At 41.1% G+C, this 19531-nt stretch overlaps 1 protein-coding gene across 1 annotated transcript; it reads right to left on the bottom strand.

Annotated features, from left to right (window-relative positions):
* Window positions 1–4660: 4660 nt before the first annotated feature.
* mknk2b (MAPK interacting serine/threonine kinase 2b) lies at window positions 4661–17739 on the bottom strand. The gene is made up of 14 exons (XM_023287804.3): window positions 17590–17739; window positions 16829–17036; window positions 16263–16353; window positions 15974–16075; window positions 15750–15847; window positions 13223–13302; window positions 12947–13020; window positions 12664–12768; window positions 12390–12445; window positions 12132–12227; window positions 8367–8561; window positions 8084–8248; window positions 7936–7976; window positions 4661–7822 (listed from the first exon to the last, which is right to left on the bottom strand). Exons 2-14 carry the CDS (start codon window positions 16877–16879, stop codon window positions 7549–7551), a joined length of 1428 nt encoding a protein of 475 aa, XP_023143572.1. The 5' UTR covers window positions 16880–17036; window positions 17590–17739; the 3' UTR covers window positions 4661–7548.
* Between the last annotated feature and the right edge of the window lie 1792 nt (window positions 17740–19531).

Below are 19531 nucleotides of genomic sequence, written 5' to 3'. Positions count from 1 at the left end.
ACAGGTTCACTAATGATGGTTGCAGTGAACTTGGGTCCTTGTTGCTTCTGTTTAATGGCTTATGGGACTGGCCTAGCTGTTTATTCCCCTTCAAGTTAAAGAGGCTGTGTACAATCTGGTACAAACAGAATGTTTCCTCAGTGCCACAGATAGACAGCAAATCATAAGATAAATGAAAAAAAACTGAATGGCAGTCATTTTTAACACACCTGTTCTTTCCCTATGATTCAGGAGTTAAAGGAAGAGTTAAGAGAAGCTTAACTTAAAGCAGTAGGCGAATGATTCTCTATCATTTTGACATTTTGGTGACAAAGCAATTTTAGGCAAACGTATGTTATTTAAAACCCACTTACTATTTCACAAGCCCTTTATTCTGTTTGTGAAAAAGCAGGCCCAGATAAAAAACTACATATAGAAAAGTCAAAAATATAAATTAGATTCCAGAGAGGCTAAAGAGTCTTTGAACAGTTCTTAATTGATTAAATCTTTGGGGTTTTTTTCCCCAGCAAGAAAGGGGTCTTTTACAGCTTTTCTCGCATCTCGGCTACATCAGAGCAGGTCTCTGCCATAATCTAGTTCACTTGACTGGTCCAGTGTAGTGGTTTTTAGTGAACTATATTAGACTTTGTTAAATGTCATCTACATGCAAAAAACTGACATCTTCCTGTTGTTCCCCTTATCTGTTCTCTTTGCTTTGCTGCCAAATCAGAAACCAGTTCAAGTTGAAATTTTAAAGTCTACTTTAACCCTCCTGTTGTCCTCATTTATGGGCACCAAAAAATATTGTTTCCTTGACTGAAAAAAAATCCCAAAATTCAGCAAAAAAATTCCCCAAATCTCCGAAAATTTGCAAAACCTTCAGGAAAAAAAAAAATCCAATAATTCCTTAAAAGTTTCCCAAAAGTTTTATTTAAAAAAAAAAAATCCCCAAATTTGGCAAGAACATTCTTGTATATATGTAAAAAAAAAAAAAAATCCTAAAAATGTCTAAAGTGATTACATATATATCAGTCAAACGTCTAATTTCGCTGGATTTTGGTTGATTTTTTTTCTGAATGTTCTTAATGAAACATTTTTTTTAACATTTCTTTTTTCTACCAAAAAATGTTCAAAAATTTCCCAAAAATATTGAAAATGTGGACATCAGAAGTTTCACTGTGAAAATCTATTTTTTTCCTCCACATTTTCAAACTTTTAAATGGGTCAATTTGACCCACAGGACATCACAGGGGTTAAAGCGTATATTTTAAAATGTCGAACTACCCCTTAGAGCTATCATTAAATTTGAACTGCCTTGTCTGAAGTACAGTAACATCGTTTGTATCTCGGTATGCAGACATAAAGCACTCCGCGGCCCATTTTAAATTGAGCCCCGATACGTTCAATTAGTGGCGTTTGGTCCTACACCAATTTATGATATCTAAACAACCTGATTTTTTAATCTAACACATGACCAGATATCTTTGTTCCTGCCTTTTGAAAACAGTAATCACAGACTTTTTGGCTGACAGGTCAGGTAGTAAAAACATATTTAAACCTAAATGCTTCCTAAATTAGCCCTAAGTGATACCTACCTCCAGCTCGACTCACAAATGTCACACAAACAGCTGTTCAGGCCTTTTGAGCCCTCCCCACAGACAGACGGTCCAATCAGATCACAGCTCCAGGTATCCCCTCCAGGTGTGCAAAGCAGTTCATCAGTGAGGTAATAATTGTTTTTCTTCCAGCAGGTGAAGGTTTGTTTTCTGGAGCTGGTAACACACCACTTTAACCTCCCGTGTTGTCAGTTATTTTGACTCAGGGCAGCATATAGAGTTAAATATTTCTGCACTGGTGGTGAGATTATTTCTACACAGAGGAGTACTGAAGGTTAGATGTGCCAAATATTACTATCTTTAAAGGAGATAAATTGTTTAAAAACAAGAAATGTTTTAGGTTGTTCCATTTAAAACGTTCTGCTTATTGCTGATTGTTAAATGTGTCTTTTGCTTTGCATTATTTATCTCATCATTACTTGCATCTTTTGCACTTTAATTTTATAGAGCTTAATTTCATGCTGTTCCTTTTCTTCAGCTGAATAATAATGTGTCAGTCTGGGTTTATATACAGATACACATTACTACCATGCATCCACAGCTGTCCTTTTTGAAAAATTACTCATGTGATATCATTGTTTTATGGATAGTAAGTAGCCTATTTTTAAGAAAATAATTAAAATGTCACTGGAGAATATACAAAGTATAAAGTGAGGTCACTGTAATTTGTAAAGTACATTTAAAACTACAGACATTAAGTCAAATGCTTTCAGAGAATTAAGAGTGATGTTAAAATTTATCCGAGTATAAATGTTAACATTTACACCCAACAATTATATAAATTTACCAGACTAATTTAAATATTAACTTTAACACTCCATAATATCTAAATATATTTAAACAATCCAAGTAAATTTAGAATTAAAAAGGCTTGAACCGTTTGTCCATTTAGTCGACATTTGTTAAGATGGAAGTGCAAATGTAGAAGCTGCTGCAAATTTGGAGCCCGTCTGAAAGCACAGCTGAAAGCCCAGGTGTAAATAATGGAATTAATGACAAATTAACTTGATTTAGCTGTTTTGTTTGTTCTTTTTACCACCTGTGCTTTCCCTAAGGATCACTTACTCTGAGAAAACACAAGTTGGCTCAAGTCTCAAATGAAGTTTATACTTTACGATTCATTAGAATTAATGAATGTTTTTACACAGACTTGTGGCACAGATTCTGATAGGATGAGAGGAAACAGAAAGTCAGGTAACTACGATGCTTCATTATTTAATGTCCTTTATTAATTGAAATGCAGATTCGAGGTCAAGACATCGTAAGCATAGAATCAATCTCAGATTCGACCTTCTTTTGCCTGTCCTGATCTGTCATGGGAGATGATGAAACGGTTGTTGAACTGTCTTAAATCTACTGCCTTACACTACAATAACTGCAGGAAACATTATGGCCAAATTGAATTTAGATATGTTGGATTGAAAAATGAAAGCATTGTTGGGTTCTGCAGAAATATTCTTTTCATTTAAAACGAGCAAACTCTGTTGTGTTAGTATACTAGTATTAGGATCAGACTGGTAGACTCCATTTCATGAGTTTATTATATACATGTGCTGTAATTAGCTTTGTTTTGTACTTAACTGAGTTCCAGAGTAAAGTACACGCTAACAATAGAAGCAGAAGCAAATGGAGCAACAAATGAACAGTGCAGTATAACCTAGAAGATGTGAAAATATGCTTCAGTAGATCCTGTAACTAACAATATACTCATATAGTCATTGCTCTGCTAAACAGAATACAAGCTGAACTCCATCTAAGGAGGCCAGACTGAGAAAATATTTCTATTTTCAAATCAACTTTAGAAATTCACTGGGCCATGTTCACATCTGAGGCTGAAATCTCATGACTTGAAATCCCAATCTGCAGCTCACGCAAGGTTGATTTGCCCAGTCAGCTCTTCCCCTTAAAGAAATATTAAGTAAATGAGACAATATAACTCACTGCATCTTTACACAGTCTATCATAATCAAACTCCAAAATGAGACAAGCCCCTCATCCTGGCCCTAACAGTGATTGTGTAGCTGGGAGATTAGTCCAGCAGAGGGAGACAGACACCTGCACAGCTTCTCAATGGTCACCACATGTTCAGTGGACGTTGTACAGAAAACACACTGCTGTTGCATCATTTCATTTCCTGCAGCTGGAAGACATTTGCAGCGTTGAAATAGAATTTATACAGCAGACATGACTGTTTGTGTTTTCAGCTTTTTTTCCCCAAAAGCCTGTACTCTCTGTAAGTAACTGAAAAAAGAGACTAAATTATGTTTAAGTCAACCATAAAATTTTCTATAATTTCTAATATTTTATGAGCTGACTGTAAAATGTGAAGCTTCAAATAGTCAAATGGTCAGTGATGCTGATAGCTGCTGCTGATTAATATTATCAATTGTTAGTTTTTTTTTGTTGGTGTTTTGTTTTCTATGACATTTAAAAGTGTTGACATGCAGCAAATGCACCTCTGGTCAGGACCCGTTTGGTGGTCGCCAGACATTAAACTAGGTTTAATACCAGAGGTGGCTCTTCAGACACTATTTCAGTATACACAGCTACATTTAACCACAGGATGACAAATCCTGTCTTGCAGAGGTGTTGAAATCCCATTCTGCATTTAGTTAATTCAGCAGAAGTCGTTTTGTACCCCTGGGAGGATCATGAGGTGGCACATGGGAGCTGCAGCTCTTGCAGCGGGTTGCATCAGTCTCGACAGAGAGGCCGAGGCTTGCAGTGCAGAGCGCCACCCACAGTCGCTCTAAGAGTGACTGCTGCAAGATGAAACCACCGTCACATTTCAGCGTGTGATCGACAAGTGAGCTCATATTTGCCATGAGTCAAGGACATACGTGACACACACACAGCTCACGTATCGGCAGTAATAGTGATAGAGGGTTTTACAGCACAGAATCAGATGGAACGGCCTCAGCCTTGGCCAAATGATAAGACTGCTGGTTAATATGAAACTAGAGATACTGGAGAGCACCTATCTGGGAAAGTACATTTGTTTTCACTTTAGCCCTTTTGGCTTGAAGCAAAGTATAAAAATATTACAGGAACTAGACAGACAAAGATGTAGTTCAAAGCATTTTATTGCATTTTTTTTTTTTTAGAAAAACAATACAAAATTCTGTAGCAACTGTCATAAAGGTTGCCTTGAGTGAACTGCAATCATTCACATGGTACAGTAAAGTGCTTATTTTAAATCAAAAATATTTTTGTACTTAAAGGATGTATTCATTTTTAATTTCTTCCCATGAACACAATGGGCTTGGGGTGATTCAGACAGTGTTCAAAATCAGGTGTCAACTCAAAAAAAAAAAAAAAAAAAAGCTTGAGGACTGTATCATTAGACAGAATGACCCCACACCATGCCCATGAAAAGAACCATTTAGAACACGTTTGATCAGTGTTGCTGGATTGTAAATGTTTTTGCCTGTGGGCTACATTCAGATTGTGGGGAGGCTGAGGATACTGTCCATCTGAATGAATGACTTTAACACTTCTTTACTTCAAAATGACATACAATATAAAAGTTATGAGGTTGTATCATTTTGTCCCCTTTCCCCCAGTAAGAGGCAGTCCAAAAAGCTACTGCCATTTGACAAAGTAGAAATGGTAATGACCAAGAAAACTCTTAGCTGTATCTGTCAGGATATTAGAGTATGGCCAAAGTCTGTGCGTTTTCGAGTATCCCACCCTATCAAAAAGTAGGGACTAAATTGTGTGATGCTCAAAAGGGAGAAAAAGGCAGAATACTGAACTGTATAGGTATTTTCAAAACCCCAAGATTGCCTTGATCATCAGCTTAATGCTTTGAGATTACCAATAGCAAAGTAGTTTCCAAAATGGAGAAAAAACAGCTGCATACACAAATTCAAGTAAGTCTTATTATAAGACATAAAACCCCAGAACGATGCATCTGTAGAAAGGTATTTTTTAGAACTATTACAGTGTCCTATTATCAGCATAATGGGTCCTTTGACACCATTTCCAGAGTACCATCGCTGCAGTGCTGGCAACAGGACATGGACAATCAGAAGTTCCCAACTTCTCACTGCTAGGTGATGGATCTTATGTTCAATGTCATGAACTGAAACCCTCTTTGGTGAAATGGCTACAGTGAAACCTTATCACCAGTCCACTACCTGTCAGTTTCAGAATGAACTTTAACTTAATCTGAATAACAAAAAAAAAAAAGATTATTGCCAACTCTTACACATAAAAAAATAAAACTTAAAATTTGCCTTCACTGGGCATGAACGCTCCAGCTCAACTAAACAAACTCTTTCCGTCTCACCTCATACACCACGTACTCTGAACTTTTAAAAACAAACATTAAAAAAAATAAAGGAAAACATCTGGTGTTTCACCTGAACTGAACAGCACCTGCATGGAAATCACCATATAGAAAATAAAAGCTTATTAACAGCCATACAAAAAAGGAAACAAAAAATCAGTGTGGCACATTGACATGGAGTTATCAAACATGAAAAATAAAGTAAACTTAATACAGCTAAATGTCTGTGGAGGACTTTTTTTGTTGTTCTTTTTGTGGAATGTTTTTCCTTTTTTTTAATGTTTAAATTTTTTTTTTTCATTTTTTTTGAAAAAAATCTCATCTGCCTCTTATTTGTAAGAAAAATTTGTGATGTCATTATTTTGGAAGGGGTGTGTCTCATTAAAGACTAGACAATGGTGACACCTTGAAAGAAGATGGTCCAAAAAAATGCTAAATGTATTTGTTCAACAAACAACGCTCTGGTCACATTGGCCAAAATGTGCTTTTCAACCGTCCCTCATGGGAGTTCTAAGTGTTAAATCTGATGTATAGATGTGTAGAGAAAAAAAAAATACAAAAAAACAAGAAAAAAAATTGTGTTGTAGCAAGGGAACATGTCATGAATTCTTTGCAATCAAAGTAACACTGACCCAATTTCTCGTGTTGCCATTCAACATCCCGTATAATTAGCCTGTACCAACATACCAGATATATAAGCTCAGAATCTTGTTTTTGTGTGGCCATACATCACAATCAAGCAAAATAGATGAATTTAATACTATTAGACTTGCCCGATGGTCTCAAAAGCTCATTGCAGTGGCCACTGATAATTTGGCATATGGTAATAGAATACCAGTATGAATTGGTGCAAAAGTAACTTATAATAAACTGGTCAGGTACAGACAAACATTCTTTGCTCTTAAAGCATTAAGTGCATGGCCACCTAGCTGGATGAGTGCATGTTTCATCTCAGACATTTATAGAAGAGGCTCAGTTGTGAGGAATTCATCTTAAATGGAGGAAAAAAAAAAAATCTTTGAAGAGTTCCCAGCCACATAATGGACCGCACCAGGCACGGACAGCATTGGCTCACAGCCCTTTCAACCCCTCTTATACTGAATCCCTTTGAAACGGGAACAGCCTTCATCTTGGCATATTGCATAAGCTTGTACATATCTGCAGATGGGCCATTCATGCATATACATACAGGCAAAGAGAACATTCCAGATAACTTAATTCACAGTGGATCCAGTTGTAACGTGGGAGCAGCACAACAGGTTGTCCTTTGGTGTCTGAGCTTAGTTTTGAAGATAAATGTTCTGAATTCTTCTTAACTGAGTTGTATGAAAAATAAGAACATAACTTAAATACTTTTCTTTCTCCCAAATCATTAACTGGCCCTCCTCCCCAACTTGGACATGCACATAAGTGTGTTTTTTCTATATGCAGGTCCTGTGCTGATGTGCTTCACAAGTGCTGCAGAAGGGCAGAAGGCATTTAGAGGAAGGGCTGCAAGCAGCATCTCCCTTTACAGCTAGGCAAGAAAGCCTGAATGGCAGACGAACCAAGGCCAGCTACAGTCAGAGAGGGGGGCCAGAAATGGGGAGGGAGAGTCTCAGGGCAGTCTTCAATTTTGGACTTGAATCTTAACGGAAGGTCGGAATTCAGAGTTGACAAATTTCAGGCACAGTCTCCCACGATAACAAGAGGGGCTAAGAGCTGACGAAGCTCTGCAGCAGAGACAGGCCCTCCCTTCGGCTGGCTGCTTCGCTGCCTGCGCCTGGCCAGCTTGGAGTTGGAAGGAGGAGAGAGGCGCATTGAGGAGCCAGTAGCCGTGATAACAAATGGGACTTCCTGTTGCTGCTGGTCCTCCATGCCGTCTTGTTCAGCCAGCTGCCGGTTCACAGCCATGGCCTTGTCAGCAAAGAATGTCAGATCCCTGGCACTGCTGGTCCTGACAGACAGGAACACATACAAAATATTACACCGTGGATGAAGAAAATGTCAAAGTAGGAAATAATTAGTATCAAAACGTCCTCTAAAGCTGTAGCTCTAATGTCTTCTTACCTCTGGTGTAGGATGGATGTTGGCAAAGTGTCAGATGCACCCTGAATAATAAGGAAAGACATGTTCACTCATTAGACACAAAGCACTACATCCACAACATAAATAAATATGCTGCCTGACATTCAGGTTCTGGTTTATTCAGACTCACCCCCTGCACCCAGGGGTGCTGTAGCACCTGACTGGCACTCAGGCGGTTTTTGGCGTCCCGAACCAGAAGTTTGGATATTAGGTCTTTGGCACTTGAGGAGATGTGAGCCCAGTCTTTCTCTGGAAATTCATATTTTCCTTCCTGGATACTCTCAAACAAAGTGTTCTGGAAATTGACAAAGCATATACCATCAGTTTCCCTGGCTTTAATGAAGAAATGAATGCCAAAGTCATGTACAAGGCAAACAAAGCTGAAGGGCTGAGCACACATATCAAAGTCTTACCTGGCAGGTATGGCAGGGTTCCCCTAACTCCCAACCACAGTCACCGCCACAGCGGCCTACAAAGGGTGGGTAGCCACTCAGCATGATGTAGAGGATGACTCCAAGGCTCCACAGGTCACAGCGCTTGTCATAAATTGTAGCCTCTTCACTGAAGGCCTCAACTACTTCAGGTGCCATGTACTCTGCTGAGCCACACTGTGAAGAGAGAAATAGAACAAAAAACAAGTTTGTTAACCCCAGGGATGACAAAAAGGGGAAAGCTAATTATAGCAGAAATGAGTAAACTACAAGAAACAAGCCTCTCTTGGCTGCTGCTGCATTCTCAAGTTCAGCTGATACCTCGTGGTTCCAAGTGGTAAAGCTCGAGGCCTACATTTGCGCTGTGTGGTGGGGGGCAGTCTATGTGACAGTCACATGCTTATCTGCAGTGAGGGGGTTCATTTCAAATTTGCCATATAGCTTTCTCAGTCGAGTACGCCTTAGAAGGAACATCATGTTGTGAGGCACATTAGCGTGGGTAGACAGCAGTGGTGAGTCACTGCTTTGACCACCCTGTTATACACAACCCAGGCAGAAGGGGCCGAGGGCAAGGATAGGCTCAGCTCCGACTGTGCCTTGTTATGTAGCTAGGACAAAAATTAGGCCAAACACTGAGCAGGGAAAAGAGGATTGGCTGTCCCGCAGAGCCAGAGACTGGGCTGAGTCCTGGCTGGTTACATAACTTGGAAACACAAACACCAAATGCTGTTTTATTACTTCAGGAACAGAAAAGAGAAGCAGGTTGCTAGTTCAGCAGGACACACATCTTTTCTATCCAGCAAGACTTTTCATTGTTGCCTCATTACACAACTTGAAGAACTTTTAGACTTACACAAAATACATGTTGCTCTCATTTCTAAAGGATGTTGAAAATACAGACAACTACTAGTATGAATTCTGAGAACATATTCTGATAAAATCCATAGATTTGCACATAATATGGTGGAGTATTTGTCCCCATAAAAGGCCTCCATCCTGACAACCACTTCTGGCCTATATCCTTCCTTCTCCCTGCAGAGGCACATGTTTACATTGAGCAGTCCTCCATTGTGTCCCAGTACCATATACCAGCTGTCTCCTAACTCCGCCTCCACCCTGCTGCACCGTTATGTAATGAAATTTGCTGCACAGGAATCTCATCTCAGACAAAGCTGCTTCTGTCAGAGAGAAAATCCCAACCCCCACATTTCCACCACCAACATCATGTCTGGGGCGAGTGCTTACACAGACAAACCCCCAGGATTCAGGCCAAATGCAGCTGCCATGCGCACATAAAAGGCACAAGCAGGAAGGATATTCTTTCCTACCAAGGTGCCCTAAAATTGAAAAGAACTGTGCTAGATAAGCTATCAAAAACAGCTATCAAGGATAATGTTGTTTCAAAACCACCCAAACACATTTATCGTCAAAAGACAAGTCTGGATAAAGATAGCTAGTCAAGGACTGCCTACAAGTGCCTCTGATAAAAGCAGAAGGGGGAGTGAAATAACAGTAATCATGGCTCTTTGACACAGCCTTTAATCTAAACTCATATTGGTTTTCCTGTGTTGCTGCTGCAAACACCTGGTGAACTTGCATCAGTTGCATCCTCCCTACACCCGCCTTTAAGCTGCAGATAGCTGCTAATCAGCTGTTGTTACCACAGGATTTGTCGGTATTGCAACCTGGGGCTTTCCTGAAACCATGTGACTAGTCAGACCATATTGACACCACTGATGACACACCTCTGCCGTTTGTAAACTACAGGATTATTGCAAGAGGCTTGAAGGAATAAGACCTGTTCTGTCGTCATACAGCTGCACCTGCATCTGTGACAAGTACATCAGAAGCAGTTCCTTCAATTAACTGCCTAAGCCGCTTCTGTTTTGTGTCTTCGTGTTGTAATTCCCACCCAGTTTCCAACTGCTGGATACAAGCCTTGACATTTGAAGAGTCAGATTTATTTCATGCCAAGGAGGCAGGCAATCACTTGTTCAGAATTCCTAATGAACTAAAATTAGCCTTTTCCTAGAAAGGTCCCCCTCCTCTTCCCCAAGTCCCTGGTGTTCCAATACACACCACTCAGCACGAACACATCCACAGTAAACTTAGACACTTTTGTAGCTCTCAGATAAAGTTGATTAAACACATTCAGCAGAACCAGGCACATAAGCAATACATGCAAACACACATTATATTGTGCAACAGCAACTGTCTGGGTACAGTGTGGGTAAAGGGGGGCAGGGCGAAAGTGCCAATAGAGAGATGAAAATCAGATAACATTGTTCCTGTGATCAAGGCAAAGAAAACAAGCCAGAGCGCATGCGCAGACTGAGTATTTGTCCCTCCTATTATCCTCCCCCTCCCATCGTTCTAGCCAATCACATCTCAGTTGCTAGGTGTAGGGGGAAAGACTAAAATTTCTAGAACAAGCCTCATGCATAGCCATTGTAAAAAGAACATAAAGAAAGCACACACCAGCACAAGAGTGGTTGGGGCCACTGGGTGGGGACTAAGCAGAAAGACAGGATGGATGTTTTTCTCTCTCATACCACAGAGAGAAAGGGGAAATGAGCAAGGGTTTGTGTGTTTTGGTTTCACTGCAGCTTCTTCATACCACAGGACACAGCCTTGTAAAAGTCATATCGTCTTGCCTGCAGTATTACATTCCAAGGCTATCACACTGTGTCCTGTCCTCAGGCCTCTACTTTTCTTCTACTGAAATCTAGAAGGTCTAGAATACAGAGTTCTGGCTCAACTAAAAATACTTTGTGATTTAAGAGGAAGGCCATTTCAAATAATCAAAACATTGCCAGATAAAGTAGCTTATGCACCCCAGTATAACAAACCTGCCATCATTCAGGCTACGCATCAAGTTTGGCCTGAATGACTGAAGACTAAACATGACACTAGTTGGCCCCCAGACTATCTTCACTTTACAAACATCCAGGGACAGACTACCTATCCATTATTTCTGCTTAAGGAAGATAAAGTTACCAGTGAAAGACAAAAAAAAATCCCACCCACCACATTCCTGCAGGCTAAACTGTTATCCTTCACCTGCTCTGGTCCATCTATCCAACCCGCCAGACAACCAGCAGGGCAGAGTATTTGTTGACAAAAATAGAACGCCTGCCAGTCCAACTTTCCTCTTTGAGACTGCAAGTATCCCTCTTTTCTGGGCACTGATCAGAGGTATTGCTTTGTGTTGTGATGACAGCAGCAAAGTTAATCGATCATGAACCCAAAACTCAAGGGTCTCAATATTTGCTAATGATAAGCAACAGGACATCGACATTAAACAGAGGGATATCGTTCCAATTGCTGCTGATGCTTTAGCATGACGACAAAATGCAAAATTATGGACATTCAGGAGGCAATCAATGCCATTTCAGAGAAACTGTCTGACAATGAACTATTATAACCTTAAAACACAACATTTTCTCTCTCCCAACCAGCGAGCTGACCTACTACTAACACCACTCAGGATTATCCAATAGGCAGTCAGCGAGTTGGACTTGATAAAGACGCCGTTTTACAACCATTCTTATCCAGTGTAAGGAAACAAATCACTGTTATCGAGATATATGACCCAAGACTATACGACAGAAGAACCTCGCCTAGCATTCAAAGCAAAAATCTGTATCAGTCATTCACTTATTTTCCTACCAAAAGCACTTCCATTTACAACAGAGGTTGAAAAATTGCACCATGAACAAGATAAGCACAATAAGCAGATGGACTTACAGGAGTGAGGAGCTCAGGGGTGGAGATGGGTGAGCTGTCACTGTTCAGCTTGATCCCACTGCCCAAGTCAAAGTCACAGATCTTGACTGGGGAAATCTTACAGAAAGAAGGAAATATATTTAGATTTGGAAAGAAAGGCAGAATTCTTTACCATGACCCAATACTAGCAGAGCTGATATTAATAAAGCACATCAAACTCCAACTACATTAGCTGCCATTGGGACCAATTAGGCAGCAACATGTTAGTAGCAAACTCACCTTATCTGCACTCTCACAAAGAATGTTTTCAGGTTTTAGGTCTCTGTGTGCCATTCCTAAAAAAATAAATATTAAAGCAATTAGTCATGTTTCTTTGTTAGCAAGAGTTGGTAATTGTGATAAGATCAAGGAAAATTCATCTTTTATGTTATGTCTGTTTTAAAGAACAAGTAAAACATCTGCTGAATGAAAACCCAACTCATCGTGCACGTATACCTTTGGGTCTGTTGTGCCCTTTTAGTGATCATGAGGATTAAAAACACTGTGGTCTTACCCTTGTTATGCAGGAAATCTAGAGCGCTGGCAATGTCCTGCACAACAACACTGGCTTCCTGCTCACTGAAGTGCCGTCTCTTGTGAATGTGTGCTAAGATTGACCCTAATGGGAGGAAAAATGAGTACATCAGCTCTATTTACCAGCAAATTGCATACAATGACCGCCTCCCCACACACAGACAAACAACTGGCTACAGATTAGAGACTAGGTATATGCATTACAGGAATGTTTATAAATAAATAAAGGGATATGATACCAGCGGCAGCTGTAATTCACTTACCTCCTCTAAGCTTTTCAAACACCAGGTAAAATTTGTCTTCCTCTTCAAAGAACTCCACCAGCTCCAGGATGTTACTGCAGAAAAGAGCAAGAGAACGGTCAGGTATTTCCAACTGACTGGAAAAAAATAAATCATGTGAGTTCTGCAGTGTGGTGTAAGATGACTAAGGGGCTTCAAGAGAATAAGCTACAGCACAAAGTGGGCCACTTAGTCTGCAGTGCTGTCTACACGCATTTGTCAGGAGGCATTATGTCTGTCATGACAGCAGGACATTACCTGTGGCCCTGGCACTGGTAGAGCATCTCAACCTCACGGAAGACACGGCTGCGGCTGTGACCTGGTCTTTTCTCAATGATCTGAAACAGAACAACACCAAAGCTGAACCACATCATCTAAAAATAGGTCACTAAAGGAGTGAGCCAGCAACTTTCATGTCTTCCACAGCAATAGGACAGAAAAATTCAGAAAGTGCTCTAACTGAAAAACAAATACATCTGTGCAAGTAACGATTGGGTGCAGCCCACACACACATTACCACAAAACCCCACTTGTTGCTGTGTTGACTGTAAAGCAGACAGTATAGTGTGGACTATATATACCCCATATACTGTGCCCAAGAACTGGCCTCCTTCCAGACCAGACTTGCATTTTTCCTGCTTGCCATATTATGTCCCTGTGACACAGTTGCAAAGATAGCCTACCTACTTTCAAGTGCTGCCTTCCAAAGCAGAGACAGAACAGAATGAAAAAATTGCAGCATCTATATTTACCCTTCATGTGTGACCCATATTTAAATCTTAAGTGCTCTTAAGGAGCCATAAGTGTTCCCCTGAAAGATCCCATGATCTAATCCAAAACTGTTTACAATAACAACAGAAAATGCCTCTAAATATAACTTTGTGCTGCCTGGAACTAAACCACAGAGGGGCCACCAGCTGCACGATGCTCTGCCAAGAGAGACAGAAAGATAGACTGCTGACACCAAAGCAAAAGGCCTGAATTTTCCAGCTCTGGTTGGTTATTGTCTGCTTGGGAGGCTGGCGCATGCTTCTCTTCCTGGTAGCTGGATTACAGCTGCTATTGAAGCCCAGTGGGGCCAGAGTTACAGTGTGTGTCTAGGATTAATACACAGACAAGAGGCCTGTGAGCAGTCCAAAGCCTGTGCACTGTTCCAGCCTGAGTCAGCAGCATAAACAGTCCCCAAACTGCTCCCTTTCTCATAATCACAACATAAAAACTCCTATGTTGATAAACAGGTAAAGATAAAGAAACTGTAAAACTTATTAGTGCATTTCCAACTTAAATAGGCAAACACTGTTTGAGAAGAGCTAGATTCATGGGTGTTTATCCAAATCACAGCTCAAATACAACAGTCAGCTGAAAAACAGGGCCTCACTCACACTGCAGGTTCAAACATCAACCAAGGGTTGTGAAATAACAGCTTTAAGCAGAAGGATTGTCTGGGAGTCCTCAGATAGGCATTCACTGTGCAGTCTTTTGCTTGTCTTTAGGTCCGTGAGGCTTTTGTTGCAATTGCAACACAAGGAGCCCACACATGCAACTCACCCCCCACTCCTGTGTCTGGAGGGGGAGGGGAGAGACAGGACATCTGGCAGGAACAGTCTGAGCCCTCCGACTCCCAAAAGACCTCCCATAACCACGACCCTCATCCCTCCTGCCCTAGAACTGCGAAGTCCCAAGGGATCTACCAAATCATCCTGGGATAAACAACACCAACGGATCATAGTCACATGACACAATCTGTGCACGACCTCTTAAAATATTAATTAAAATGACATGGACACTTGCACTGTGAGACAGCAGGCTTTAACTGTCCCCTTGCTTCTAACTTTAACAGAAGTAAACAAATAAACATTAATTTGAAGTAAAGAAATCACTTGGTGTTTACATCCAATCTCTCAATGGAACTGGTGGGTTTGGGGCCAAGAGTTGAAAAACAAAGAAAGAAAAACAAGCTGTAGTTCTACATTTCTGCACCTCAGCAAAGAAATGTATTTCACAATGTTTTGCTCCTAAAAATGAGGAAATGAAAATTACATGCAAATTCCCTGGAGTCAAGGCATGTATTCACAAGTCCACACCCCATTTGGAAAGGAAAGAGAAAAAAGTAAAACTGTAACGAAAGAGAACAAAGCAATGTAAACACCCTGGGTCACAACCCTCACCCGTCGCCCCTCCTTCCTCTCTGTGGGTTTTGTTTTGGCACAGTTAGCAGTACACAGTGTTCTTTCTACGAGCGTCCTCTGTAGGCAATAGGAGTAAAGAAAAGGGGTGGGGATATCCCTCCCAGCTCTCTGATAGGCTGGTGAACTATAAAAACAGTGAGGGGAAGTGCCTGCTAACAGCAGCTAGTGTTGCATACAGAACACAGAAAAAAAGTGCAGCAGTAGCACAACAGAGGCGAGCCTGCAGACATCCACTACAGAGGCCTACGCTAAAAGAAAAGATAAAAAGAGGTATCCTGTCTGGGGGCTAAAACTTTCCTCAAGATTTATAAATGAGGACGAGTCAAAAAAAGCAACATGAAAACAATGATGGACATCCAGTAGCCTGGTTTCCTTACATTTCACTCTTCAATAGCATTTAATGGCACAGGGCCTCTCAATATACAAAAGGGATTTCATTAAGCTATACACTACCAACCAAGCACAGTTCTAGACGTCTCTATACTGATTTCTAGTCATGCCCCTAAACAGACAGTAGGAGAGTGGGACTAGCCAACAACAGTGTTGTTTTCAAACTGTTCACAGTCATGCATTAAGTGTATGGCAGTGTGTCTTACCTTGACAGCATATTCTTTATTGGTGATGAGGTTGATGCATGTTTGCACTCTGGCATAAGCGCCCTCTCCTAGTACCTCTTCCTGGAGCCTATAGACATCTGTAGCACAAAAAAATCAGGTTAGGAAAACATTCATCCAACTACATGAAGGAAAAACTCAGTAGTCATTCAAGAGTTTTTTAAAAATAATAGCAACATAATCGTACTGAAAATGAAAGCTCTTACCCTCAAATCGACCAGAGAAACTGTCAGTTGCCCGGCAACGCTTTTTCTTCTTGTTTCTCTTCTTGGCATCGGGGATGTCAATAGGCTGGCTGGAAGGCATGTCTGTCAAAATAAGAGTGTATTCATTATGATCTAGCGATGGAGGAGGAACTCAAAACATATTCAGATTTGTTGAGCAAACACTTGATTTTCTTTTACTAAATTGGATAATCCTAGGTGTCTCTTTTTTGCATTGTGAATTTGTTGGCAGAAGTCACAGAAAGCTACAGTATTTCAAACTCTTACTCACCATGTCTTGGGGAAGAATCAAAATTAAATGAAGAATCAATAAGATGGGATCCATTTTTAGTGAAGTCATCTGATTCAAAGGGATTTTGCCCCTGAGGAGTAATGATAAAGACATCAGTTACGGTATGTAATCTCATCAGTGAATTATTTTGCTGAGAGCATCAGTTTCCAAAAATAACTGATAACAGCTTCTTATCCCACTTCCTGCCACCATAAACTCAAAGGCGATTAGAAAAGTAGACTGGAAAATACAATGAAACAGCTGATGGGCCGAAAGCTACAGAGAAGTCTAGCCAAACAGAAATATTTCTAAGCCACATTTCATACAAGCCATCTTCAACTACGAGCCACATTCTCAAACCATACATTCATTAGCTGCGCATACACGTGTCAGTATGCCATATGTTATGCTTGTCAGCCATCAAATGTGGAGAGCAACAGATGTGTTTATATATAGCTAGGTGAAATCCTCGCTCGTCTATGCTGACAAACGTGTTCTGATTACAGAAGCTTCCTAGAAGGCGTGATGGCAGCTCTGCATCTTCCCTCAATGAACATCAGGCTCACCTTGAAAGAGCGGTGGAATCCAGTGACTTCGGTGATCTTATTTTGCACCATTTTGCTTCGATTTTGGTGGATGGGCGGCGGCGGCGGCAGTGGTTCTTTTGGGATATTAATTTGCACTTCTCCGAAACAGATAGTCGTTTCAGAGACAGTAGCAGGTGATCACACTGCGCTGGCTGGTCAGCTTGCTGCGGAGCTTTAAACGGGAGCCCTGTGAACGACACCAAACACACCCCGACGTTACAACACGCATCGCCACAGCAAATCACCCAGACAGCAACTCACAGGTTTCTCGAGTGTAGCGACTTTAACTGAGCCAAACAGTCGATTAGCTAATATTCGTCACATGTGCTGAGGCTAAGCTGGTGAAAACAGAGTGCCATAATAGCAACAGCTAACAGCGCCACCCACGTTTAGCTTAGCTTACTGTTGGGTGAGTTACAGACAGTTAAGTAGGAGGAGACATCAAAGAGAAACTCATTTAAATGCTGCAGTTTGGCAAAATACTTAAATATGTCTGGAGGCCACGCTGTTGACATTAAAACAGTGAAAGCGGCCACTGGGAGCGTAATACCAGCCCAGCTAACATCAACCTGGTCTGGAGCCACACACTAGTTCACCATTACGACATATTTAACTTTAACGTTAAACAAAGGTTAGGTAGCCGCCGATAACACCGTTACTGCCACGGGGCAACCGTTTGAACCAATAGCAGAAATATGAACAAGCCAGCAAAACAGCCACGAGCTACTTTCTCTACTCACCCCGTTGTGAATTTTATAGCTCCAGTGTTAGTGTCGGTGTTTGACCCACTGCTTCAACAGCCGCAGAGGACGGTCGAGGGGGGGAAGCGCCTGATAGTTTGTGCGTGAAAGGTGGCAGAGGAACGGCAGCGTGGGTGTTTTTATAACCTCCCTCTGGCTCCGCCCGCCGCCGCGCTGCGTCACCGCACCAGAGAGATCACGTGCTTTCTAGAAACGGTTATGGAGGCCGGGTCCCGTTTCGTTTCGCTGCTGTTGCCACCTCTGAAGCAAAGAGCTGTGACCTGCTGTTAAACACGGCAAATATGACACGGGATATAAATTCATTAGCAGAATGATTAGGGAGTTTAATGCCGTCTTAGTTGGATTTCTGCACACGTTACAGAAAAAGACTCACAAAACAAAAGCAGCACCACGCAAGAATTGGTACTCGGCCCGTGAGCTGTGTTTTGTTTCGGAGGCCCTGCGGTGGGAGGACGGGACTTATGGTGGAACGAAATGTAGAGTTGCTACGTGCACGTCGGCACAGTCAGCACCCACGGCTGTTCTCTTGAAATAAACGTGAGGGTGTCAGTGGAGAGGAAGAGAGACGAGATTAGTGCGACATGTAGACAAACTAGATCGACCAACTTGCTCTATAACAACATTTAGATCACATCATCGCTCTGCTGCAGTCACTGCACGTGGAGGCCACTTTATAACTGCCTCACACACACCAACATTAACTGATTAGCCTCTTTTCAGCCACATTCCCTCGTTGTGTGGCTCAGATATGGACACATGTACATTGGTACTGACCTAAACTTCACTCCTACACGCTGCTGAACGGTCACGGCCGGACGGGTGTTCAAAGAAATCCCCGTCTGAGTCACAGCAGAAACCTCAGCTGCTGCGGCCTTTCAGCGTCGCACACTGATATAAACGCGCACATGCACAGACTCTCATGCAATCTGATGCAGAGATTAAACCACTCCTGGAAGTGCATACTCACAAGTGTCACTGTTGCATTCAAACTTTTACTTATTCAAATATAGTTGTAACTGAATCAGTCACACATGTCTGTGCTGTGTACTATACTACTTGACTGTTAATATTGTGGCTAGTTAAAGCTGCATGATACTCATTTTTAATACTGTTGCGTTATCATTGACATTGTCAGTCACTGATTTACCTCTAACTTGTCGTGTCTGTACTGCATAAAGTTGTTGAAAAGGCAAATACTCAAATGCAGGACAGCTACCTTAAAAACTTAAGTTCGGTAAATACAGTAGTAAATACACTTCCACCACTGGATACAAAAAGGAAAAATCTCCAATATAAAGGCTAAATTTAATAGTTTTTAACTTTTAAGGCAGATGCAACATGTTTCTGGACTCAAACTGCATTAAAATGAAATTAAAAAACGAAAACATGCAAAATTCTTCTTGCAAAGTACAGTAATTCCTGGAACATGAGTACAGTAACTGACAGTATGTATATAGCTGGCGGCAGGCCCCACCTTTTGTGATATGTGATGAGGCGGGTCTGCACGTTTTGGAGCCTGATGAGGAGGCTGTTTAGATGACATTGGTGGGTGGTGGCATTGTGTCGTGGTTGTGATAATGAAAGAGATCCAAGAACTCTGATGATGCAGAAAAGTGAGCTCTCTTAACCCATCTGCTAATTGTGAGATGCCACAGCAGCATTGCTACAACAGGCATGAAATGCTCATGTAGTATTTTAAAGCAAAAGGGCTCAGTAGAGGAGTTTATCATATTAATGTGTTTAATTTGTATCTATTTCCTTAATTAAGTTCAGATGTTAAAAATATAAAATACTAATAGCTGCTCTCCATCTTGCCACATGTTGCACTACATACCAAGAAGTATGAATACTCTATTATATCATGTGCTTTGTCCTCAAACTGCATGTCCTCCTCTGTTATTTATGTCTGCATATAATCCCG

Source organism: Amphiprion ocellaris, chromosome 2 (assembly GCF_022539595.1).
Source record: "Amphiprion ocellaris isolate individual 3 ecotype Okinawa chromosome 2, ASM2253959v1, whole genome shotgun sequence".
Taxonomy (NCBI): domain Eukaryota; kingdom Metazoa; phylum Chordata; class Actinopteri; family Pomacentridae; genus Amphiprion; species Amphiprion ocellaris.
The sequence above is the reverse complement of the archived record's forward strand: the minus strand, read 5'-3'. Positions and strand labels throughout refer to the sequence as shown.

Excerpts from the sequence above, each read along its gene's own strand:
- mknk2b (XM_023287804.3), bottom strand. The coding sequence starts at position 16,879 with ATGGTGCAAAATAAGATCACCGAAGTCACTGGATTCCACCGCTCTTTC. Across the intron at positions 16,076-16,262 it reads TGATTCTTCCCCAAGACATG|ACATGCCTTCCAGCCAGCCT; the intron begins GTGAGTAAGAGT and ends TTATTTTGACAG. Across the intron at positions 12,228-12,389 it reads TTTGTGAGAGTGCAGATAAG|ATTTCCCCAGTCAAGATCTG; the intron begins GTGAGTTTGCTA and ends TCTTTCTGTAAG.